Source organism: Pan paniscus, chromosome 9 (genome assembly GCF_029289425.2).
Source record: "Pan paniscus chromosome 9, NHGRI_mPanPan1-v2.0_pri, whole genome shotgun sequence".
Taxonomy (NCBI): Eukaryota; Metazoa; Chordata; class Mammalia; order Primates; family Hominidae; genus Pan; species Pan paniscus.
Window position 1 is genome coordinate 101,016,260 of NC_073258.2, and position 26,705 is coordinate 101,042,964.

General features: G+C 34.3%; 1 protein-coding gene across 1 annotated transcript in view; it reads left to right on the forward strand.

Moving 5' to 3' along the window:
• The window catches only part of CNTN5 (contactin 5), a 1,328,674-nt gene that overhangs the window by 1,162,838 nt on the left and 139,131 nt on the right, over positions 1-26,705 (forward strand). Inside the window, exons 14-15 of the mRNA XM_034933581.3 lie at positions 3,962-4,089; positions 6,314-6,489. Of these exons, the coding sequence (XP_034789472.3) occupies positions 3,962-4,089; positions 6,314-6,489 (304 nt within the window). The remainder of the gene's footprint in view (positions 1-3,961; positions 4,090-6,313; positions 6,490-26,705) is intronic.

The following is a 26,705-nucleotide window of genomic DNA, read 5'->3' on the forward strand; positions in this document are numbered from 1 at the left end:
TGTAAATGGGATTATGTTCTTCATTTCACTCTTGCTTGTTGTGTATAGAAATGCTGTTGAGTTTTGTACATCGATTTTGTATCCTGTAACTTTAATGGAGTTGTTTATCAGTTCCGGGAGTCATTTGGCAGTCTTTAGGGTTTTCTAGGTATAGAATCAGATTGTCAGCAAAGCTGGAAAAATCAGTATTAAAATGGCCATACTTCCCAAAACAATCTACAATTCAACGCTATTCCTATCAAGCTGCCAATGGTTTTTTTTTCTCGTGTAACTAGAAAAACTTATTCTAAAATTCATATGGAACCATAAAATAGCCCAAATAACCAAAGCAATTCTAAGCAGAAAGTGGAAAGCTGGAGGCATCATATTACAGGGCTTCAAACTATAGTATAAGGTTACAGTAACTAAAACAGCATGGTACTAGTACAAAGACAGACACATAGACCAATGGAACTGAATAGAGAAACCAGAAAGAAAGCTCCACACCTACAGTCATCTTACCAAAGTTGACAAAAATAAGTAATGAGGAAAGGACTTCTTGGTCAATAAATGGTGTCGGGATCGCTGACAAGTCATATGCAAAAGAATGAAACTGGACCCCTACCTCTCACCATATACAATAATTAACTAAAAATGGATTAAAAATGTAAATGTAAGACCTCAAAGTATAAGAATCCTAGAAGAAAAACTAGGAAACATCATTCTGGACATTGGCCTTGGGACATTTGTGACTAAGTCCTCAAAAACAATTGTAACCACAGCAAAAAACATTGACAAGTGTGACCTAATTAAACTAAAGAGCTTCTGCAGAGCAAAAGAAACTATCAATATAGTAAATACCCTGCAGAATGGGAGAAAATATTCTCAAACTATGCACACAACAAAGGTCTAATATCCAGAATCTATGAGGAACATAAACAATTGAACAACTGAAAAACAGCCCCATTAAAAGAGCAAAAGACATGAACAGACACTTCTTACAGGAAGACATACAAGAGGCCAGCCAGGTGCAGTGGCTCACTCCTGTAATCCTAGCACTTTGGGAGGCCAAGGTGGGCAAATCACTTGAAGCCAGGAGTTCAAGACCAGACTGACCAACATGGTGAAACCATATCTCTACAAAACATACAAAAATTAGCCGGGTGTAGCGGGCCACAGGGGGTGAGGAGAGACCTGAGGCAGGAGGATCCCTTGCATCCCCCAGAGGTTGAGGCTGCAGCGAGCTGTGATTGCACCACTGTACTCCAGTCTGGGTGACAGAGTGAGACTCTGTCTTAAAACAACAACAAGAACAAAACAGACAAGAGGCCAACAAACATACGAAAAAATGATCCACATTACTAATTGTCAGAGAAATGCAAATCAAAGCCATAATGAGACACCATCTCACACCAGTCAAAATGGCTATCATTAACAAGACAAAAACAACAGATGCTGGTGAGGCTGTGGAGAAGAGGGAATGTTTACATACTGTTGGTGGGAATGTAAACTAGTTCAGCCACTATGGAAAGCAATTTGGAGATTCCTCAGAGAACTTAAACTGCTATTCAACCCAACAATCCCATTACTGATTATACATCCAAAAGAAAATAAATAGTTCTACCAAAATGAAATACTCATATGTTCATTGTAGCACTAGTCACAATAATGAAGACATCGAGTCAACCTATGTGCCCATCAATGGTGAATTATATAAAGAAAATGTGGTACATACACACTATGGAATACTAGCCAGCCATAAAAATGAACGAGATCTTGTCCTTTGTAACAACATGGATGCAACTGGAGGCCATTATCCGAAGTGAATTAACACGGCAACAGAAAACCAGTGCCACATGTTCTCACTCTTAAGTGGGAGGTAAACAATGGAACTCATGGACATTAAAATGGCAACAATAAAAACTGAAGACTACTAGAGGAGAGAGGGAGAAAGTGGGGCAAGAGTTGAAAAACTAACTATTGGGTACTGTGCTCTACCCTGGGTGACAGGATCAATCAATCCGAAACCTCATCATCATGCAATATACCCACCCAGGTAACAAACCTGCCCATGTATCCCCTGGATCTAAAATAAAAGTTAAAATTATAAAATAAATAAGTTGAATTTAAAAAAAAAAAAAAACCTTGTGGTACTCAAAATTCTGCATGCCCAAGTGGATCAGGGGCCGAAAGTACAGGGTATTCATAAACTGTCTTTAATAGTTTATGTTAAATGTTGCCTCCTGTCAGTAAGAAAGCACTCCTCTTAAATCAAAAACTATAATACTGCCAGTGTCTGTGACACATTTATTTCTTTAAAGGAAGTAAACTTTTAAGCCAAACTTCTTACCTGCTAGATGAGAATTCACCCAAGTCAGTAAAATCCACATATTTTCAAGATATTAACGATCAGCACAAATTAATGTCAACCGTCTGTAATTCTTACAAGAGGATGCTTGTTTGTTTACAAAGAGTATAATTTTTGCTTTCTAATACATTGTTTTGTAGCATAGGTATCTTTGGGGTTGAAATGGAATAAATAACATTTCATTTTCATAGAAAATGAACACTATATAATGAATAGAACTTTTCATTGACAATCTTGAATGCATTACATTACTCTTAAGGGCATTGTGTTTTTCAAATGTTTTAAGCTAGCATCTCTCCTAGACTTAAATGACAAAATGAAGTTCACCATTTCTAGTTTGACTTTTTTTCTAAATTTGTCTTCCTTCTTACACATCATAAATCAAGTTTGGTCCATATTGGAAACCATATGTTTTCAAACTGATATCTTTATTAATGAAAATATGTAAGTATAAATTTCTGGGCAGTTTTTTTCAGCAGCCTAGAATCTAATATCAATTGTTATAAAGTTCAATGCTGTAAATAACCATGAGCTCCGGTTAATTGGCAAGATTGAATACACATTTTAAAATAACAAAGAATGTTGACTAAACATTTAGTCATTATTTCTAAATCTTAAATAGTTTAATATTATCATACTGCCATGGAATAAATTGTCCTTCTTAGAATCAGGAGGATCCAATTTTAGGATTTTAGGATTTTAAAGTTCACAGGGGCTACTGGTTCTTACCCAAAGCTAGTGGCATGTTCACTGAAACCACAACAGCCGTGTCTATTATGTTTCAGGTTGCCGGAGTAGGTCGATGCACTGGTGAAATAATAGGTTATATTTCTGGAGCATAGAAGGGAGAAAAGGACAAAAGTACTAATTAAATTTGAAATCTGTATAATCCTGGAATAAATACACAGGAGAATACGTTAATTCCAAATGTCAGCCTCATTTTCACTGAACTTCTAAAAATTTTTAACAACGCTTTAATTTTTCACCTTCATATGAAAGTGAAGGTCCAGTTTTAACAAAGGTCTTGAAAGAGCCCAAATGCAAACTTAGATATCATATTCTTATGTTTAAAAAGTGCAGTGCAAGCAGCCCAGGTATCAGGTTGCATTTTCATACTCTTGCTACTCTGGTGGCAACGCAGAATAACTGCCATAAATCATCTCTTGGCTGTATACAATTAATTTTGTGTTCTGTACTTATACTCCTCTATGTTTTTATGCTGTTTTTTTTTTATATTTGACTTTTGAGGTCACTCTTGGTTTTAGGTGAAATACTCAAGCTTAATATTAAAATATCACTGGGTGATATTGTAGTAACAAGTTCTAATAACCAAACTCAGGGTCACCCCTTCTGCAAGTTTTAAAATTAACTGTCAAAAAATGTCAAAAGAAAAATATCTTGTTACTCCTTAACCTTTTTGAATATAAGAAGATTTAAGTAAGCTTATTATACTTCTTGAAGGGTAAAATATTTCTACTATCACCGCATATTTTCAGTGATCCTTTATCTTACTTATTATCACCCTAGAAATGGTTTTAGACTTCATCATTGGTTCTTACTATTTAGCTGATTGCAGTAAAACAGAAAAAAAAACTTTTTTAAAATAATTTTCAGAATAGCTGTTCTTCCAGACGGGAGTCTACGGATCCTAAATGCTTCCAAATCAGATGAGGGAAAGTACGTTTGCCGAGGGGAAAACGTCTTTGGTTCTGCTGAAATTATAGCTTCGCTATCTGTAAAAGGTAAGACAGCACGGGTAAATGTTTTACAAGCATAGTCTCATGGCCTTATCGGAAAGAGAATAAATATAATATAAATGCATATATGTTTGGACTTAAGTGTGTGCATGCTTGTGTTTATAAAATACATTGCAAACATAGAACTAAAACAGCCACATTGTTACTTTCCACCATTTAGGGTACCAAAAATGAAGGAAACTCTTATTGGCAGCAATTTTATTTTGCTTTGAATAAAATTTGTGAGAGAATGAGGCAAGCTTTCTGAAGTTTTAGTCAGTGTCTCAAAACTTAAAAGTATGCCAACAGTATAAAAATATTTTTCCTCTACCAAGAATAATTTTAGCATCAATCAGTAATATTACTCTGTTATCACTTCAACTAGGGATTTGGGGCAGAAAGGAGCAGCAGCAGGAGGATATGATGGAGGGGTAGTATAAGACTTCACATTAGATAAACTGGGTCCAGAGCTGTTTGTTGATGTCTGTATCAATGAAATTTTTATATACCTTTATTTTATATAAGCAATATTCATATTACTGCTTATATGTTTCCATTCATTTTATAGTTCTAAAATGAGCTGGATTTCAAACCTAGAACATTCTGTTGAGGCTCTATGTCATTGTTTAGTGACAGAAAATCTATCTTAGGCAGTCCCTTCAGATGTTTTTCACAATGTGTCTTTAATTGTTTTCATTGTGCATGTATCATATGGCAAACCATACTCCGGCCATAAAAATATAAAAATATTATTTTTTCTGTCTTTAAAATAAAAATGTAATTAATACATTTACATTACTGGTACTAAAATACCAGTACTCTGATATTTTAGAAGAGAGAACATCAAGAAAGAAAAGAACAAAATGTAAAATATACTTTCATTTATATAATGCATTACTGGACTCAAACGCAGCCTTTCCGTTCTTATTCCTTCTGTGTGCTAGTTGTTCCATTTTGTAATAAGGCAATACTAGATCCAAAGACATTTTTAAAATAACAACAAAAATGTTATTTTCTTAATCATGAGTTTAATTGTTTACTCAGAACACTCCAATCCCCACAAAATTTAAACTACAGTGTACTGCTTTTATCTGTCTTCTCTGATGAGGCCAGAACTTAGAATGCCATATGGAACATTTGACTTCCAGAATGTTAATATTTACAGTGACATTCCTGTCCCAGGATTCCATTTTTTTCTCAGTGACTGCTTAGAAGGACATGGAACATTAAAGGATCTGATCAGTGGTTAGGAATGGTGTTTCATCAGACTGCACTGTCGCAAACAATAGACCTAGAATAGGAAATTTAAGCCAATTGTTAATCACTGTGTTAATTGTCTTGAGGTATCTATGACCAGGAATCTAATTAGGAAAGAAGATAAAACCAAAATCTTCATCACCTCTCTACTATATTTAAAACACATCATCTTGTAATCAGCTAATCACTAACTTAACTCTTAAATGTAAAGCCTGTATTGGTTCAAAGTTGCTCTAAACCCAGTAAAAAAGTGTGTTTTTAAAATTTAACTGAATCATTAAGGAGTTAAACATAAACATTGTTTTCTAAAAACATTTCCATTCAGTGTTTCTACCTTTCTTTATATATGCCAATTAAGCCGTCTACAATACAGCAAAGGTACAAAAACAGGTACGTTCTTCTGATTAAAAAATACTTTTCTACTCCTAAAAGCTTTTTGTCGAGTGTAAAGCAAATACAAGGTAGTGTTGTTGTAGTATTATATTTTTATCTCTGTTAAGATAGTTATTTGGAGGGAGGTGCTTTCTATTGCCCTGTAGCCTCCTCTCATCTTTAAGGAAGTGAACCCTCTCTGAATTCTTCCTGAAACAGATAACCTTTTTATTGTAAAAAATCTTTTATTTACTTAATGATCCTTGAAAGTGGTCAGAGAGGCTACAGCCTCTTCTTTTTTTCTAATGTTCCTCCTTCCATAATGTCAAATGCTGCTTCTAATTAGGTAGTCTCTTGTCTTTTTAAAATCCAAGTTACATTCTTAATAGGAACAGAGGCTCTTAAATCATTTCTCCCCTACGAAAACATGGTAATATGCCCTAGCATCCAAAAGCTAATAAAGATGTAAAAAATCTGGTATATGTATCTGGAGCAACTGTATTGTATAGATTTCTTCTTTTCTCAATTATTTCAAGCAAAATATTATGTATGGTAACACAACAGGTTGATTATGTTAATTAACGTATTTTTATTTCTATAGAACCTACAAGGATAGAACTTACTCCTAAAAGAACAGAATTGACAGTGGGAGAAAGCATTGTCCTTAATTGCAAAGCAATTCACGATGCTAGTTTGGATGTCACTTTCTACTGGACTCTGAAAGGACAGCCTATTGATTTCGAGGAAGAGGGTGGACATTTTGAAAGCATCAGGGCCGTAAGTGAATACACTTTTATTCTTTTAGTAATGATAACTTTAGAAATTTTGAATCAAATGTAAGACCTTGCTTAGCTATGAAGTGCTAAGAAAAAAAAACAGGACAAACATCGACTTGATAAAAACAATTACTTTCTGCCATTATTTTATGTTATGTCAAACTGAAAGTAATATGTAATTATTTTTAAACCCCCAGTAAAAAACTGAGAATACCTCATTATTTAAATCTGGTTTCTTTGCCACCTTTGTTCAATATTTACACAATACTTCTCAAAAGTTATGTTGCTACATAAAGTGGCAATTCATTATTTAAAGCATCGTTAACAGTAATTATGATAAAATAAATAAATAAAATGCCTGCCTGTCCTTCTCCTCAAGAACAGTAATTTTTGGAGTTTCTTTAATTTCTTACAAGCTATAGAGCTTAAACATGCAACTCGTAGTCATAAATGCACATTAGCCTTAAGTCAGTATTCAAAGATATACTCATTTCTGCCATTTTTTTCTTAATATCTTCTTTTATATTGTGTACCTACATGGCAATCAACCAGATGGAGTGGGAAATCTCTTGAACCAAGTCCTACAGAACCATCACAGTGCTTTAACTCTAGAGAAAGAAGTGAAAAGAGGCCCCTTCCCCACATAGACTTATTTAAAATGTAATAGAATAACATAATGAGAGAGGGAGGAGAAAGACAGATGGAACTGGGGTGGCAGAAAAAGAGCGACTTTGGCTGGAATCTTCCTTCTATATTGGCTAAAGAGATGGAGCCAAATACAATTTTTGCCTACAAATTGGATTTAAAATGCTGTTGCATACGTATTAGTATCAGTTGATCCATCCCGAAACACTTTGAGAAGCATTGGAAAACCATAGCTTTAGTGAGCCCAAGTATTTAAACTCATTGTCAATTGGATTTTATTTTAAAGGTTATGGGATACAAGGAAAAAAAAAAAAAAGCCCTAAATCCAAAGTCAGGAATTCTCTGGATCAAATCCCAGCTTAATCTCTAGTCAGCTGTGTAATATAAAGCCAGTCACATGATTTGCCTGGGCATTAATTTCTGGAGAAATCAAAGTGAAAAAGTTACACCAGATAATTTCTAAGATAGCGTCTCACCTTAGAATTTGGTAAATGTATATTAGCAGAAGAGTAAAGATGAGCTCTCTTTGTTGCGTTTTCCAATGTAACAAAAATTAGCCCACTTTCTTCAAAACTATTCCTTTCTTCCTGGTTTACTATCCAATTAATAGGAGAGAGTATATAAATAAGAAACAATTGCCAACTACATTGTTCACCATCTCATTAAATGAGCGAATTTTAATTGTTAATATCCAAGTTATATGTAAAGTATTTAGAGTGTGTTAAATTAAACACATTTTGCTCTGCTTTATGGTTTTCCTTCTTCCTTTACCTTGGGTGATAATTCCTTCCTACAATACTTTTCCTACACATTTTATAACATGGATGATGTAAAACAGACCAAGAAAATTTAATTTTAAAATATCACATTTTGATTAAAAAAATCCCATGAGAAAAATATCTTCTTAGGATTGTCTGCAAACATCCCTTTTGAGTGATCACATATCTAAAGAAAAAATACATCTAAAAATAAATAGCCCTTCTTCTTATAAGTAATCCCCCTCTTTATTTTACAATACCAATATAAAAATTAATGTACCTGGTGAAGTTACATGAATTATTGTTTTTGTCTCTTAGACATAGATATGTTTAGGTTGATGTCATTCATTTGTATCAATAAATACCTTTTTTTCCATGAAGTTGGCAGTTAAGAACATCTGCTGTATTCTTCTTTGCATATATGCTTTCCTTGTCCCAGAGAGTGCAAAATGGACTCCTTATTCCATGCAAACCCATATAATTACAACCCACTTTGAAATTAGGCTCTGGATTAGAGACAGTCTAACAGTAAACTCTGAGATAGAAGAAGAAAGCAAATCATGGTACTGAGAAGGGAGAAAAACATTTAGCTTTAAGGTATAAAGCCAAAATATATTTTTAGTATGCATATGTATTTTAAAACATATGGAAGCTTCAAAACTATGGGATGTATAAGAAATTATCATCTATCACCTTTCTCTCAGTTACTTCAAACACTGAGTCTTGGCTGGCTTCAAGGACACACACCAGAGAAAATACCATTGTATGACAATAAAAAGGCAAAGAATGGAAAGAACAACATTCTGTTTCCCTTCTGCCCTTCTCATGTAAATTATGTCTGGAAAATAATGCTTTAGGAGAAAACATATAAAAGTGTTATAAAGAAGGGAGATTTGGGAGGCCTTCTGGGCTTGTGGATACCTTCTTTCTGTGAGACCAAGGATAGACTCTGGGAGTCAGAGGGACAGGATGGGGCTGAGAAGAGAGCCAAGTGGGGTGACTCAAGGCCTGCTTTGAGTTTCCAAGAAGAGTCATTAAAGGATCTCCTAAGGTGTCTAACTTACTTATCACAGCAGAGTAAAAAAATAAATGAAAATGGGATTCCGGGACTTCAGCAGGAATACAGTGTGCCTATGATTGGAGAACTGTCCAGGCTAACTGTCCTGGGACAGAACCCTGCCAGTGGGTGAGTGAATGAGGGTGAATCAGAAGAAAAACACATTACCACTGCATGAGGTAACTTAAACTTACTAAACCTCTCAGGTGGGAAAAAGAGATAACAATATTTAGTATTTTGTAGATGCCAAAATATGACTTAATGATGTTCCCTATTTTTCAACTGTTGTACTGGTATCTTTTATACACAGACATTAGCTTGCATATAAATCTCTAGTCAATTATTTTATGTAGCCTTCATATACAATCTATTTACAATGTACATTGTATACATCTATATACATACACATCTATATACAATGCACATTTTTATGTTTTAAAATAGATGATTGCTTTGACCTGCATTTCAACAGAGTGCATAAACATATGATCACATCAGGCTAAAAAATAATAGTATTGCTTTAAATTAAAAATTATGTTTAAATTAAAACATTCATAATGAAAATGCTTCTACTATTTATGTTGCCCTCTTAGGCCATGTTTTACAAACTCAGCAATTTGACTAATTTGGAGTGAATCCATTATTGGAAGTCACTGTTGAAAGGGGAGAGGCAATCAGTTAGGACATAAACATTTGATCCAATTCATCCAAATCCTTTTTTTGGCAAATTTTATGAATAAACTGAATGTGATAAGCTAGTGAGGATATTCTTAAGATTTTAAATCTTTTTAGTTCTACAAGCTAAATGCTGTTGGGGGATGGGGATCCAAAATAAAAGGCATAGCCCTTCACACCTAAGAGAGCACCATTTAAGGGTAGAAATTGCAGTGTGGGCTATGATCTGCTATAATAAAGCTACACCAGAGAACTATGTGCATTTAGCTGTTAGAAGGGGTTGGTATTTGAAATGGACCTGGCTTCAGGTCCATTCAAATGGAAGGATTTCAGCAGGTGCATAGGAGAAACTGCATCTCAGACAGAGCGAGCACGTTGGGCAAACAAAGAAGGGCAGAAGAGCTTAGTGCGTGTTTTGGGAACAGTGAGGAACCAGTGAGGGTGTATAGTAGACAATAAGTCACTATTTGTTGAATAAGTTTAAAGGAAAGCAGCAGAGGCCTCCAAGGCACTGATTTCAGAGCTATAAAAAAATTTGATTTGTATTTTGAGTACAGCAGGGATTCACATGATTCAGATTTGTTTTTAGGAAGATAATTCTGACAGCTGTGTGGAGCAGGGATTGACTAGTTTGTGGATTTTACATTCAGTGTAGACCTGTTAAGTAGAGGTTATAATAAGGAGATAATCGTTGTAAGTGTTGACCTTAAATAACCATCCTGTAACCAAATAAAAGCATTTACTATGGTGTCCTGACTTGAGAGTTTATGTTGGTCAGAGGTCTACAAGAACCTCTGATTCCTCTCAGGATATCTGAATAGCATCTGAGCTATTGAGCATTGCCATGTGGCCCCAGAGCCACAGTCTTAATGGAGGACTGTGCTGAGCCACTGTTTTCCAGTGACTTGAAGTCCTCTAACTATTCAAATAGGATATAAGAAAGTTTCTATCCTTGTAATGCATAAAGAAGTGTTACACTGAATATCATGGTGGCCTGCAATTTGCTGCTTTTTTAACACAGAAAAATATCTCACGCATTTGTTGTCAGAATGGTCCACTAGAGAAGAATTGCCCTTTCATTGTGAACTTGATAAATTGCAACCAAATAGGCAACTGAGCCAAAGTGCTATATAGCTGTATGGTCCTTCACATTTACCCAATTCTCTGGTTATAGCAATACATGTAGGAAGGCAGAATGGGAATTTTGAGCCCATTTTTTTAATGAGGAAACTGAAGAATAAGACTTTTCCAGGCCACATAAATTGGGGTAATAAGATTCAATATCATGTGATTTTTAAACTACACATTTGTTCACTCTCCTTTATAAACCCTCTCCATATTCACTGACCACTTCTTATGTGTTAAGCCTTTGTCTATAAACTGTGAGACATAAAAATAAAAGGAAGGTTTGATTCCAGTCTTCAGTAAACATAAAGATAATGCAAGACATTAAGCAATTCAAGAAAAATATGACCATAAAAACAATTACTAACTTTTAAAATCACAGCCAAATTTTGTTGAAGACTAGAAAGAGATTAATGTGATATTTTGTCATTGTGGAGAAAAGCAAAATAAATAATTGAACACCTGTGTTCCAAGCACTGAGCTAAGATAGATGGATACTGTATGTATGTCTGTCTAGACACACACACACACACACGCCCACACACACAATAGCTCACCGATTCCTCTTAACAGCCATATGAAGTAATGTTATTTGGGGAAAACATGCTACCTGACCTAGACCTCAGTGAGTAGCATTAGAATAGTCAAAGAAGAAAAAGGAGGGCAACCTAAGGTGAGAAAAGATATTGTTATCTTAGGGTTGTGCTGGATCTTAGAGATTATTGAGTTTGGCCTAGGCTGGTACCGGAAGTCTCTTTCAGTATCACTAGTGTATGTTCTAACCCTTTAAGTGATGAGGACTCACTCCTCTAAAGTTCGTTTCGTTATCAGTCACTTCTGAATGTCAGAAGGTTGGAAAGTAGGAGTAATTATGATCACCTGTATGCCAAGCATGAGACTCATAAGGAAACGTGTCTGATTCATATGCAGAATTTTTGTGGAATATTAGGTGAATAGAAAGACAGAATATAAACCCCTTAGTGCCTTGAGAATTTTATATTAGCTGTAAAGCTGTAGCCTATATTAATTTTCTTATTACAGACACTTCTACTCCTAGTTTATCTTCTTCAGAATTAGCTATTTCCTAAGGAGTAAAAGTCTCTGAATACAACATAGTAAGTGCTCAATTGGCAACATTCTGTTTCCTGATTGATAAATATTGTGTAAAAATCAATGGAATGCTTGGGTATACTGCCAGTTTACTAAGGCACAAAGCTGTAAGGGTTTCATAAGCAAATGCTTCATCCTCTTCTTCATCAACTCGGCATGCGAAGTCCCGGAGCTATTTCACCACTAAACAGGAAGTGCATGAAAGGGCGGAAGATCTAACAAAGGCTCACAGTCTCTTAGACTCATTATGTTTGCTAGTAACATTCACACTTTCATGTAATATGGTCCCATGGACTCTGAGTGCTACCCTTTCCCTATCTCACTAAGGGCCTATCCTTTCTCATCAGTTCAGATCCTACCTCTTGGTTCTTTGTCCTGCTCTGAACGCTGGCAACCTAGTAATCCACCCATTTTCTATTCCAACCTCCTGACCGCCACATATTTGCTGTATTACTGTTCCCTCCCAATCTTTCACCTAACTTAAAAAATTGTGTAATTTTAATAGGACAGAAACATACAGTAACCATCAACCAAAACTTAGGGACCCTCACGAAGAAAGATTACCTTCAAAGGTTTTAGAATATTCAGACTATCCCAGAAAAGTGCACCATATTCATTCTCCCTGACTTGTATGTGCTAAAAAATGTGCCTCCACTCACTGTCTTCTCAAAGTAGAAATCATTCCGAAAGCAAATAAGAATGTCCATCTTTTTTTCGGTATTATATATGTTTCATATAGTTTATGAATATGATCAATATATGCCATTTAATTATGTGATTTTATAATATTTCGTGTATTGATAAACTGCGGGGATCCTAAAAGCAAGGGCTAATAAGTAATTTTATTTTTCATCACTTTGTACTAAGAATGTCCATAAAACAGCCATTCAGCCAGCCAATGCTGTTTCAATAAAAACAAAACCTGATATAAAGCGTTTTCTCTGCTTAGCCAACTGCTACATTATTTCAGAGGTTTTAATATAATTAAATACTGCATAAAATTCTGTTAAAATCTGTTTTCATAACAGAATAGTTTGTTTCCTTGCTTTTTTACTTTTTACACAAAATGGAATATCACGTTAGCACAGTTTGGAATTGAATGAAAGATGACTGCCTTAATGACACCTAAGACAGTCTGTTATTGGGAGACCCTTACTTCCTGTGGGTCACAGGGCAGTCAGTATTGGAAAGTAGTGCTGTATTGATTGCCCATCTCCATTTTACTCTAATTAGCAGATTTTTCACATATAGCAAAATGTGAAGTGTGCCTCTTCACTTTCTGTAGATTGTCAAAATTGGTAAAATCAGGTAATGTCTTCAAGTTGTCCCATATAAAAAGACAGGCTTAGCCATCCAATTCATAGGCTGCACTTTGTTCATCTAAATATAATCTACCAAAACAAACTTCCTATATTGTGGTAGGTATACAGAGCATTTTTATTAATTTGGAAGTTCCATTTTTGATAGCTGTTTTATCTTTATGACAGGTCTCATAACATTATGTGTGCTATGAATAGTTACTAGTATCCTTGCAAATTTTTATTTTGGTGTAGAACTGCAGGTCTTTGTTATTATTGTCAGAGAGAGAATATAAAGCTCTCTGATAGAGAAAGGCAATGATAGAGAAAGGCAATTTTTGTTGGGGGCATGCTGGGAAATATTAGATCAATACCTTGGATTCTGTAATCTCTGAGGGGATAAGAGTACCATAATTCCCAGAGCCAGCTAGGATATTTTAGGTTATTGGATAGAAAAAAAATTGAAGAATGAGAAATAGAAGACACTCCTTACTCCTTAGAATTTGCTCTCCTAGGTTGTAAATTTCAAAAGTTAAATATGCTTCTAGCTCAGTGACTCCAGAAACTTAAAAAATGCTTACAGGTATCTAGGACTGTATATGTTTTCTCTTTCTGAGGTTTTGTGTTTTTCCAATGTTGTTTTTCCATTTCATACCTATATAAACTCTGACTAGTTTTTAATAATCCTATATTCTCACTGAGTTGATTGTTTTTAATCCAACAAAAATATGAATTTATCTGGAATGAAGTGCCTATTATTGGGAAATGTGATCACTGGTAGGCCACAGTGGGTTGTTGCATTCACTGTTGTTAACTTTGACAGTAAAGTCAATCCAATTTATTTCAGTGATGTTTATTAAACCAAATTCTCACCTAACTCCAAGTTACTTTTGACAATGACTTACTTAGACATAACAGTCTTTCTGATATACATAACAAACTTCTCATGCAAATTTCTATTGATTATCCTGTAATTGTACATTGAAGAGCAATCAATGGCTCCTGGCTTTAAAACCATTTTCCCTTTCCAATCTGACAGAAACTTTAGAAGGCAAAAAAAACCTCTTAATTATATACATGCTATTAAAAGCTTAGAATGAGTGAATAACCAAATAAATGAATATTATCAAATCCATTCTTTATAACATTATCACTTTCCACTTGTATCAAATGTTCAAGTTACTGAAATGAGTACCTAAATTATCTTTGGTGCCTAATAACCATCTTTTCTCAGTATTCAACTTTACACATAATCGGTACTTTCTTTTATTTATATCTTAAGGGACTGCTGTTCACATCTTGATAATTTTTCAATATATCTCTACCTCCCTCTTGTTTTCCTTTACTTCTCTTTCACTATTCATATTACTCGTGAGCCTATTCCAATGAATTGAAATTGGAAGGATAACTAATGTGTCAACTTTAACTGAAGATACCATAAGCCAGTGTAGTAGATACTGTGGTGTGTTGCCCAGGTTCTCCCTTCAAGACTGAACCACTCCTTCCCCAAGCTATGGAGAATATTGGGGGCTGACAGCTCTCAGCAGTGTTCCGCTCTGGGAATTGCCTTCAGTCAAAGAGAGTTATCTGGTTCAAGCTGTGCTCCACCCCAATCTCATGCTCAATGCATAGAGATGATTAGTGTACAGGGGTGATTATAAAGACCAGACCCCTGGCCTCAGCTCCAGAATTACAGCTCTCACCTGTTGAATGCCTAATAGATACCTGGCAATATGCTAGACTTTTCAAATATTATTTCATTTACTTCCCTCAAATACGCTATGGTATAGAAATTGTGTTATTGTTGTTGTCATTGTTGTTTGACAAAACAAGAAAAAGAAATTTAGAAAGATAAACAACTTTCCCAAACTTAAACAACTGTTGGATACAAGAGTTATCCAAACTAGGACTGAACTCCAATACATTATCATTTATCAGATCTAGGGCATATCTAGAACTATTTAGCAAGATCACATTTTTAATTTCCTACTTAGTAAATTTAGTAATATCTTGTGAAAAATGTAATTATCCTTCATCCATTTTAGAATTTGTGAGTCAATTATTTCCATTGCCGGTAACATTTTCATGTATTCTTCTAAAATTACTCATTCTTATGAAGTTTATATTATGATTATGTGGTTACATTTACACTATATGAGATCCAATTTTCAAATATTTATACATTTCACTATCATGGGCAATCTCCTGCCCCTTTGCCAGAAAACATATTTCTATTAAATATAGATATATATTTATATTTATATATTTATATTAAAAGCAGCCGTATAAGTCAGATTATTAAAACCTTAATTGTTTGTTTTATAATAAGTTTGAAACAGTTTCATTGTCTGAGTAAGACCTAAGCTAAAACATTTAAATAGAATTTTACATTTTTAACAGCCCTTTTTACCCTTCTTCCCTCATAGGTATTATTTCATTGGATTCCTGTAACTACACTGTTAGTCAGCCAAGTTATATATAAATGAGAACACTGAGCCCCAGGAAGGAAGACAAGTAAAGGTCCTCCCTAATGAAGACCTGAGCAACACAGGCCCATTTACGCAACAGCCCCCATCATCACTTGGGCTTCCTTGAACTTAAAACTTCATTGCCATGAACGATGTTCCAAATCTGATTTGCTGTTGTAAAGCACAGAGAGAACTAAAACTAGCTGTAACTCTTCATCGTGTCTTTTAACACTGAGATGATAAAAAAGATGGTGTTATTCTCTGAAGTCTTACCTCTTTAGCTGGGTAACTACATCTGTTACTACTATACTTACTTGATCACTATTAAAACATTAAAATTAAAATTATATGTTCAGTAAGATAAAATCATCAAATTGTTTAAAATTCTCCCATAAAAGTTACTGAGAATTATTTGAAAAACATCTTAAAATATCCTACTACACTTGCCTCTTCAGATGTTCTGTGGGTGTGTTTTCCCATTAATTAAAGCTCATTCTTCTGGCTGCTGCAATTGTTTCATTTTATGGTATGTGAACCCATTTTTATCAACATCCCTTTTTAGGCTTTGAAGCTTCTCTCAAAATGGATATGAGACGCAGTATGTTACATTGCTTTAACAACTGAAGTGGATGCAAAGAATGTAGAGTACAAAGGTCTCAATCATTCTTCTGAAGAAAATAATTGGTATCCACATTTTGGACATTAAAATCATACCTGTTCTTAATAAGTATGCATTTACAGCATTGTTTTATGCACAGTTTTGGCCACCAAAATCCAGTTTTCAAGTCAGGTAGCTGGCAGTGTCTCAGATTCTTTTCTTTACCCCCATATATCCATCAAATTTTCAAATATTACTAATTCCATTTTGAATCTGTTGATTCCTTTTCTCCATTCCTGGAGTCAAAGTCCTATTACCAGCACTTATTTCTAGTGCTGTCATCTCACCACCTTTTACACTATAATGACTATCATTACCATGTTTCTAACAAGCCGATTTTATCATACTGCCCCTCCCCATCCCATCCAATTACATAAATGTGCACGTACACACACACTCACACACACACACTGCCCCTATCTTGGATCTAACTCCAGCCTACATATCAAACTTCATCTTCCAACATTTTTCTCTTATTATTTTACAGCAAAGCATAATAATTATCTGAAAATATCATGTTCTCACATGCTGACCCACTGCCAAGAATACTCTTCCCTGACTTGTAAGCTTTGCAAACTGCAGCATTTGCCTCCAGGCAACTTGAAGTCCTTTCCCAGTGCTTCCATTATACCTTACAGATCCCGCCACCAGGATCTATGCTGCTTTAAACATTTGCTCAATTTTTTTTCCTCTTCTAGTCTTTATGTTTCTGAAAGTTAGTTAGGAACATACTTATTTGCTGGACTTAACACAGTACCTGGTGCACAGTAAAGACCAAATAAATATTTGTAGTCATTAAAGGAATCATTAGACATAGGAGTATATGAACTAAAAACTAGCCATTTAGAGTAGGTCACCAAGAAACAAACACTGACTAATATATATATATATATATATATCATTATAGACAGACAGATAGATATATTGCTCTCTATATAGATATCTATATATCTCTCATTGATCTATATGGAGAGATGATATATAGATATCTATAGATCTATAGATATAGATCTGTAAATATAGATAAATATGAAAAGAGAGAGAAGAGAGACAGACAGGCTCTCATCTCACTCTGTCGCCCAGGCTAAAGTACAGTAGTACAATCTCAGCTCACTATAGCCCCCACCTCCCAGACTCAAGCCATCCTCCCACCTCAGCCTCCGGTTAAAGAGTTTTAGTTAACAGAGGAAGTTTCTAACTTCTGTTGTAATTATAGAATATTATCAGTGATCAACATGTTTATTCATTTTACTTCACATAAAAATTTAAGTATTTTTAATGTTGTCCTAAAAGTAATTGTTTTCTCTGGAGATAATAATCACAGGAGTTGCTCATAAAAGAGAAAAATACAATGGATTCTAGTCATCATGTTGAAGAAATACTGATATGTTTTATAAGCATTGCGTTATTTTAAGGAGAATGCCCTACATATATGTATGTATCTAGGAGATATAATTTAACCTGGAGAATGATGAAATGCGTAATATGATAAGGCCCTGAATACTGCAATTTTTACCTTGTAGGAATAATATATGAAAAAGATTTTTCTTTTTAGTTTTTTGAAAGCCTTCTTAGATAAAAGATTGTTCCTATTATTTAATACCACATAAGGTTTAGGATTTATATAAGCAAACAGTTCAGTTTTACATTTTGAAATACTATTGATATGCAAGTATTGTGTTTTTAGATTGACTCCTATGTTATTTCTCAAAGTGATTTTCAAAGAGCTGGGTTTTTGAGAGGCCATTATTTCTAAGACATCTTTAAAATTCTACCTTCATTTTGCAATTTCTCTTTCGGCATCTGTTTTGTATTAAATTCTAAAGGGTGACTAAGTGTTATGATATATTTAGTTTTCAGCTTTTCAGAATCCTCTAGTTTCTTTCATGGACTATTTTTATCATATTACAGCATAAAAATCAGCTTTAGGAGTCTAGAATTAATAATAGGTAGCATCTCAAATATGTTTTCTCTCTCAGAAAAGGAGGAAGAGGAAATTTTAGAAAAGACTATTGGACTATTATTCACTTCCTTTTTCCATCTGGTATCCATTATATAAGGGACCTGGAAAAGGTCACTTTAAAGAATTTGAGAAGCATGACACCATTTTCTTTAATGAATAATTGAAGGCTCTATTGAGCATTTATCAGTGTACAATACAATCAGCCTTCTGTCTCACGGGTTCTGTATCCACGGATTCAACCAATGTGGATAGAAAATACTTTAAAATCAATAACAGCATACAACAAAAAATACAAATATAAAACAGTACAGTATAACAACTATTTACCTAGCATTTATATTTCATTAGATATTATAACTAATCTAGAGATAATTTAAAGTATACTGGAGAGTATGCATTAGGTTATATGCAAATACTACACTATTTTATATAAGGGACTTGAGCAAGCATGCATTGTGCTATGCTGTACTGAAACCAGTCTTCCATGGATACAGAAGGCAACTATAGATAAGTTCTTATTTTATCTCAGTTCCATGGAAATAAGTGGAGCATTCATACACTAGGCACTGTTCAGGAGCTGAGGATTCTGTATTAATCAATAACAAACATTATGTGGGAGGTATATGAATACAACTGAAGTAAAGCACTGTCTTTGAGGATCAGTCTTATAGAGGAACATACATATAGAGATGTGGCAATTGTAATGAAAGAAGTATGTTCAGGAAGCTGAGTCAAAGGTACACATCGTCCAACCCGTGGAAGCAGGGCAGACTTCCTAAACCAAATGTTACCTGCGCCTACTCTTAAAACAGAGTAAGTTTTGCAGACAAAGCAGAGAGAGGAAGTACAAAAGAAAAAGACTTTACAGGTAGAGGGTGAGCATGATGAAATATGGGAGATACTGAAGTTTTGTCTACTAAATCCCAATAATAAATAATGATCTTATAGTTAAACTTCATTTAATATATTACTATAGTAATTCTATATTAAAGAGGGCTTCTCAAATTCCCTATGAGAGTTAAGTAAATGACCATGATTATTCTTGGTTTCGATTATAGCAAGGTACATATACATAGCAAAAGTAAAGTTGCCAGATTTTTCCAAATTAAATCCAGGGATAAACTATATCTTGCTTAACATAAGTATACGTGTTTTACATAAATTTAGATGTTGCTTGAAGCTTTCTGTGGTATAGATAAAATAGAAATTATTACAACTGTAACACTCAATTTTTAGGGTCATTGAGATAATTCCCTGAGGACTGTATGATTTTTTTTCGTGAGGCTGCTTGTTATTCTAAAGGCAGTACTAAGAATAAATGTACTTCAGGAAAACAGGGACGAATATCAGAACTTCTGCTTCCTTTCACATTTATTCTCATACTAAACAATAAATGTTTTTAGGACAGGGATTATATCTATTTTGCCAACCACTGCCAGCACCTGGCATCATACCTGGCAGATATATTTGCTAAACAAAATATATATTAAATAAAATGTTTAATTATTATATAAGCAAATAGAATTGTATATCCTTATATATCAGCAGTTTTTTATATCCTTATTATCTGCTGAACTACCCAACCAAAAAATAAAAATATATCAATGTCAGGAAAAATTCGATAACTTTGTTCACTTTGCAAACACTTAATGGTTACCTGTAATGTGTACAGCATTAACCAGAGTATGGTTGAATAAGACCAGACCAGTGTCACCCTTTTACATAGAGCTGTTTGTCTATTAACAGATAGATGGACCTTTAAACAACTATTTAACATGATAAGCTTTATAGTATTCAGATATTATACTGATGAGAGAAATAAACTCGAGGAGAAATTTGAGTTAATAAATAGGTATGTCATTAGCAGAAAAGCTTGTTCTTACAATTAATGTTTAATTGAATTCAACTAAGCTCATTACTAAAGGTTATTCAACCAACTAGCATAAGGTAAGGTAATAATCTGACTGATAATTTTTGAATTACCTTAAAATCAACTCTTTTTCTTTATATACCTTACACATTCTATAAAACCAAAAGAATTTACTATTTTCAGGCAAAATTAGATAAAATAATTTAGACTGCTTTACCAGTGAAGATATAACATTACTAACTTGTTCAAAGACAAGTTAGTTCATTACTAACTTGTTCAAAGACATCTTAAGAAGCCTCACTAAAACTAAAAAATACTGCATTTTATCCTTCCTAACTACTGATAGCCCCATAAATAAATATATTATATTTACAAAATTTGTTTTAAAGTACCTATTAAATATAGTGATAGTATTTCCTAAAAGTATTTTTGAAACCTGTACTTCAATTGCCATTATTTATCATTTGCAAGAAAAGTTAAATACTTATGGCTTTCCCCAAAATAAGGGACCCTGTGACATGCTTTGCTCACTGAGCTCGTCACATCACTAATCATTCCAACAGTCTGCTATGGTGTCTCTGGTGTTTAAAATTACTGTAGCTCTACCACGTTAAACTGCAAACATTTCAATATCATATGACAATATCAAATGCTTCCATTTGCTTTGTAAAATAATCAGGCAGGAGTATTTAAAGTTCATTTTTGTTGCTAACTTTTTTTGGGTTTTGCCCACATCGCTGTTTCCAACCACATTTAGTCTCATACCAAAATTCTGACTGGAATAACTCATTAGTCTGTCTCATTTTTATATTTTAGGGATTGAGATTTAAATATTTTTAGAGGAAAAAACTACATTTAAGTATCAATGAATACCTTTTGCTCATCTGCTGTAACTATAGGAAAGGAACTAAGAAGTTGTTATCCTAAATATATAGAGGTAAGAATTAAATATGGTCTCTATCAATTTTCACTACAAAATAAACCTTGCAAAAACCTAGTGGCTTCAAATAACCATTTATTTAGTTCACGATTCTGTGGGTTGGCAATGTGGGTTGGGCTCAGCCAGAGTACATCTATGGGTCTCACCAAGACTCACGCATCTGCAATCAGCTGCCTATCAACTTCAAGGCATTCATTTTGGGCATCATCTGGCCATTGGCTGGGGCTGCTGGAGGAAGTGAGCCACACGTTTCTCATCATCCACCAGGCTAGCCCAGGCTTGTTCACATTAAAGATCTCAGGGTTCTAAGACCAGGAGCAGTAGTGCTAAGACTCCTTAGGCCTAGACTCAGAACTTGCTCAATGAAACTTACATCACATTTTATTGGTTAAAACAAGCCATAAGGCCATACCAGATTTAAAGGGTAAGGAAATAGGCTCCACCTCTGGTTGGGAAGAACTGCAAAATTTTGTGGCCATTTTTGCAACCTACCACCATCTGCCCACAATTTTTACATTTCTCCAACTTGCAACTTTCATACCAGAATCCACAGAAGTCTCATTCAATCGTGGCTCCAAATTTACTTTCCAGTTAGCTTTTGCTGCAAAACAAACTGCCCAAAATGTATGACTCAAATCTAATGGTCAGTGGCTTGATCTGGACTCAGTTGAGTGACTGCTGGTGGTCTCAGTTGGGGTCATAAATGCATCTACTGTCAGCGATCAGGTCAACTGGGAGCTGTTTGGTGAAGGGGGCAGCTAGGATGGCTTGTCTCTACTCTAAGTGGTCTTCCATTCTGCAGCAGGCTAGTCCAAGCTATGTTGCATGGTTATCACAGAATTTCAAGACAGAAATCTCCAGTGCACACACGCAATGCAATTGTCTGTTTGCTCCACGGTCACACATGTCTCATTGACCTATTCAAGTCACTTAGAGAAGCACAGAGTGAGTGTGAGAGGAGATTATATAAGGATGTGGATCCAGGACCATTACTGTAGCAATCTACCACACAACCTCTACATGATACTTTACCTGTGATATCATTTTGATACTAAACTAAAATTTAGATTTTATGTGTGGTGTGACGTGGAGGAGAGAGGTGTAGGAGATAGCCTTTCAAAAAATAATCATTTGTACAAACCTAAAAGTCAACATATATTGTCACTATCAACATGAACTAGGTAAACTGCTCTAACCAAATTAACCAGCCACTATTTGAATGGATCCTTTTTTACTGAATTAAGTTCAGCCAGACAAAGCACTTAATCTGGTTAAAGAGAGTCATTTTTCCATTTTACGTGGTTAATATTCTTTTTAAAATGTTAGAAAATTCTAATCACTTCACTTGTTAATAGAAAATCAGCAACAGTTAGAAATTAACAGGGAAACATTAATTTCTAATGAAAACATAAATGGGTTAATTGGTTTTTCACAAAAATAGCATGTCTAGAAGACAATCATATTTGCTACCTCATCTGTCCTAAAATAATCCTTGTTAAATGTTTCTACCACATGTTAGTTCTAGTGATCTCAGTGCCTCAGCCATATTTTGATAAAAACAAAAGCAGGTATATTTATTAATAAACTACTATAAAGAGACTATGGGCATATCTGAAGCAAAAATAAAGTATACTGGATATTACATACACAAAATGAATTCATAGGCTCTTTTAAACTAGCATGTTCCAGTTGTTTCCTCACTAATGAATAAGAGTATCGTTATTTGTGTTATCACTGACTTTGCTGCAGCTTAACTAGTGGAGAGAATGAAAATATTTATGAACCTGTAGCTAATCTAGAATTACATTAAGGATTTATTATATAAAGCTGTGATAACAGTAGGTTAATCTAAGAAAATAGTAGAGGTTAAAAAAATAGTCCAGCCCGCACACATGGTTCAAGCCTGAAATCCCAGCATTTTGAGAGGCTGGGGCAGGTGGTCACCTGAGCCCAAGAGTTCGAGATCAGCCTGGGCAACATAGTGAAAACCTGCCTCTATAAAAAAAAAAATACAAAAAATTATCCAGGCGTGATGGCATGCATCTGTAGTCCCAGCTACAAGGGAGACAGGTGGGAGGATCGCTTGAGCCCAGGAGGCAGAGGTTGCCGTGAGCCAAGAACCTGCCACTGCACTCCAACCTGGGTGACAGGGCGAGACTATCTCAAAAAAAAATTTTAAAAGTCCAGATTTATATTGTTTTCAACTTCTCCAATAATTCTGTTTCCTATGAAACTTATTTATATAGATTATATCTGTGGCTCTGAGGTACAAAATAGGTATACACATTTTAGGATGTGAATGTGTAACTCAAATAAGTATTAGACTTGATAATTCAAAAGATTTAGGAGCTTTCAAAAGACATTTGAAGATAAAAACAAAGACGACTAATGTATATTGATTAATGCATTTGAGACTTGACAAAGTTTATAATGATGATAGATTACATTAGGCAGTTTTGCTGAATTTCTTGTATTCAACAGTAATGTTTCCATCTGTGAACACAATGCTAGAAAATTTGTTTCCCATGAGGTAGGTTTTTAGCTAGTAATACCAAAAAATAATGTGAACCCCATCAACGTCCTTCAGGAAACCTCTCAAGAATGTGTATGCGGTAATGATGATAATCTCAATACATAAAATCAAAAAGACTTGGGAAATAAACTTAACTATATGGCTCGATACGCCAAAAGATAATTCAAATATAGATTGTGTATTTGTCTTCACAGAAACCCAATGTGCTGCCAAGATAAGTTTGAAGTAATATAACTATTTCTAGGTAGTTGACACATTGTACAATGTGCTAGATTAAGCCAAAAATAAAAACTGTCTGTAGTTAGCTTGAGCCATCCTAGTTGCATAAAGCTTGAATCAAATCTTTAAGATCCAGAGACCGGTTGTAAAATGTCATCCTCCATGTGTCTAGAAGTCCTTGATCAGCCACTGAGGTTTCATCTATCATTATAAGCATTACATTTACTATGCTATTACAATTACTTTTAACGTTAAGAACTTCTGGTGGGTGATGCCCACCAGTAGTAAAGGTAACATGCTTTTGAGGTTTTGGAACTCAGTTGCCAGCATTTACATATTTCTGCTAGCTTGAAAAGGTATGATGAATAGTTAATAGCAGGACAACATCGTAGCAGCTTCCCCAAGATTAACAACTAAAATAAGACTTTTGCTAAGCAACTTTAAAATAATGTATGAAGAACGATGTCAAATGAAGACCAACGGAATTGAGCTATAGATTGTAGCAGACAACCACAGTGCTAGATCAGTCTGATATTGGGAAAAAAACAAAAAGTGGGGATTTTTTTTTAACCAATGTCTTGGGAAAGACCATAAATCACAGAGGCAGAATCTTAAAGAGACTAAGTTCTAAATGGCCATCTGTAGTTATAAATAGAAGGCAATCTTCACTTGGACACAACTTAAGAAGAGCTGCTTATCAGGTATGGATCATGTTAGCCATACAAGTTGATTAGTTTATAATCTTTAGTTGATGGTAAACACTTAGCTTTGTACTTCTCCATCGTAACCCTAGCTTTCAGCTCTAAGTCAGTTTGTTTGTTTTTTTTAACCACAATGAAGGTACATTTAATTTTTCTAATATAAATTTTTCAAAGTTTATTGTAGATCATTTGAACATATTAAAACTTGAAAGAAGAAAATAAAAACTACCTGGAAAATTATGTGGATATATTCACCAGTAATGTTTGTAACCATGTTTTCATATGTCCCTTCAAGCACATATAGACACACACTTTACACAGGTGAGATCATATCATGGATGTTTAAAATGCTTTAAAAGGATGACTTTCCCCCTACTTTTATCTCCCCGTAATGGCATCTATCACACCCAGTTTAGTTTGCTAATATCCTCATGTATGTCCTTCTGTATTTTACTCTGTCCTACTGTAGTCCTGGGCAGATTTACATATGAATGGGAATATTTTTATAATTGTTTTATAAAAATTAAATCATATTTTACATTCTTTTTCTGAATCTCATAATTATCATTCAATAATAATCTTGAAAATTGTTCTATGTCACCTAGTATAGCTCTAATGCATTCTTTTCAATAGATCCATAATAATCCATAATGTGACTATACTTCAATGTATTTAGCCATTTCCCTATTAAATACCAACTTTGTTTCCTTTGTTGAGAGATTTCTGAACAATGCTACAGAAAACATCTTTAAACATCTGTATCTTTGTATATCAACAATTTCCTTTCTGTGGGACAGATTACCAGGAATATATGACAGGGTCAAAGAACAAAACTATTTTTAATTTAAATGGGTGCTGCCAAATTTTTGTTATTGCATAAAAATATGCAGCATCTAATTACATTACTGCATTACAGCATTATGTGGTAAAAGTTACTAGACAGGGGGCAAGAGTTCTTTGTGTAGGCCCAACTTTGTTTCTAGTTAGCTGTACGACCTTGGGTAAGTCATATCCCTTGTCTAGGTCTCCATCTTCAAAGTTAAAAGGCTAGAGTAGATGATTCCTAATGACTTTATCTAGTTCTAAAGTTCGGTGATTTTTTTCGTTTATATTCAAAAAGTAAAATCTCAGCAACTCTCCAGATATAATGTCCAATAACTTGAAAACATGAAATGATCTAAAAAAAACTTTAGTGGACACCAACCATGTTTTAGGAGGGATTACCGCTAGCTCTAAAATCATATTTTTCTCTCATAAATATTGCAAACTTTCTTAATCTTGGAAGATGTTTCAGTCTCATGGCACCCTTAGTATTGGGAATTTCTCAATGCAGGAGGAACTTCAAACTGGAAAAAAATTCAAGTCAGAATTATTCCCAATGGCAAAAACAACATTTGTATCTGTAATATCTTACTAAATAATAAGAGATTCCTGTAAAGTTAAAGATTTTCTCTAAAAGCAACGATAAGCTTATAGAATGAAAAAATGCCATTCTCTCTGTGTAATAGATCAGCATCCTTTATTTTGTATAACTAGTTCCCTCCAAATTTCACATACAATGAAACAATCAAGCCCTATCAATATGAAATCTTGGATCAAATATATAAGCATATATGATAATTGGTGTTGCAATAAACTCAAATGTGTACAACTTTGAAAGTCTTTTAAATATAATTCTAAATGCACCTGTCAATGACTTCAGTTCCAGCATTTACATATTTCTGCTAGCTTGAAGACAATAATCTACAGGGTCTCTTGTAATACTGGAAGCTGTATTATACAGTTAGAGAACAATGAGAAGTAGTAGAATATGGTCTCGATGATTTTTCAGTATCAATCTGAGTTGACTTTGATTTTTGAACATTCAATAAGTGGTGAATCCTCTTTCATAAAATTCAATGCCTAGCTAAGACTTGTTATTTAAAATGAGTTTTCTGGGGCTGTGTCTTGACTCACTTTCAAAATGTCAGTTAAATTTGACTGAGTGTCCTTGACCTTGAACTTTTCATAGTTGGTTTTGATTGACACATCTATTCAAATTGACCTTTTTTTAAACTGAACTATTCTTCTATTTGAATGTTCATTAGAAGATTGTTGCTGTAGTCTACAATGTAAGCATTGCTTTGAATAGTTAGCTTTTTCTGACATTGATGTGTTTGAATTCCCTCAATTCTAAGTATTTTTGAAGTTGATGAGA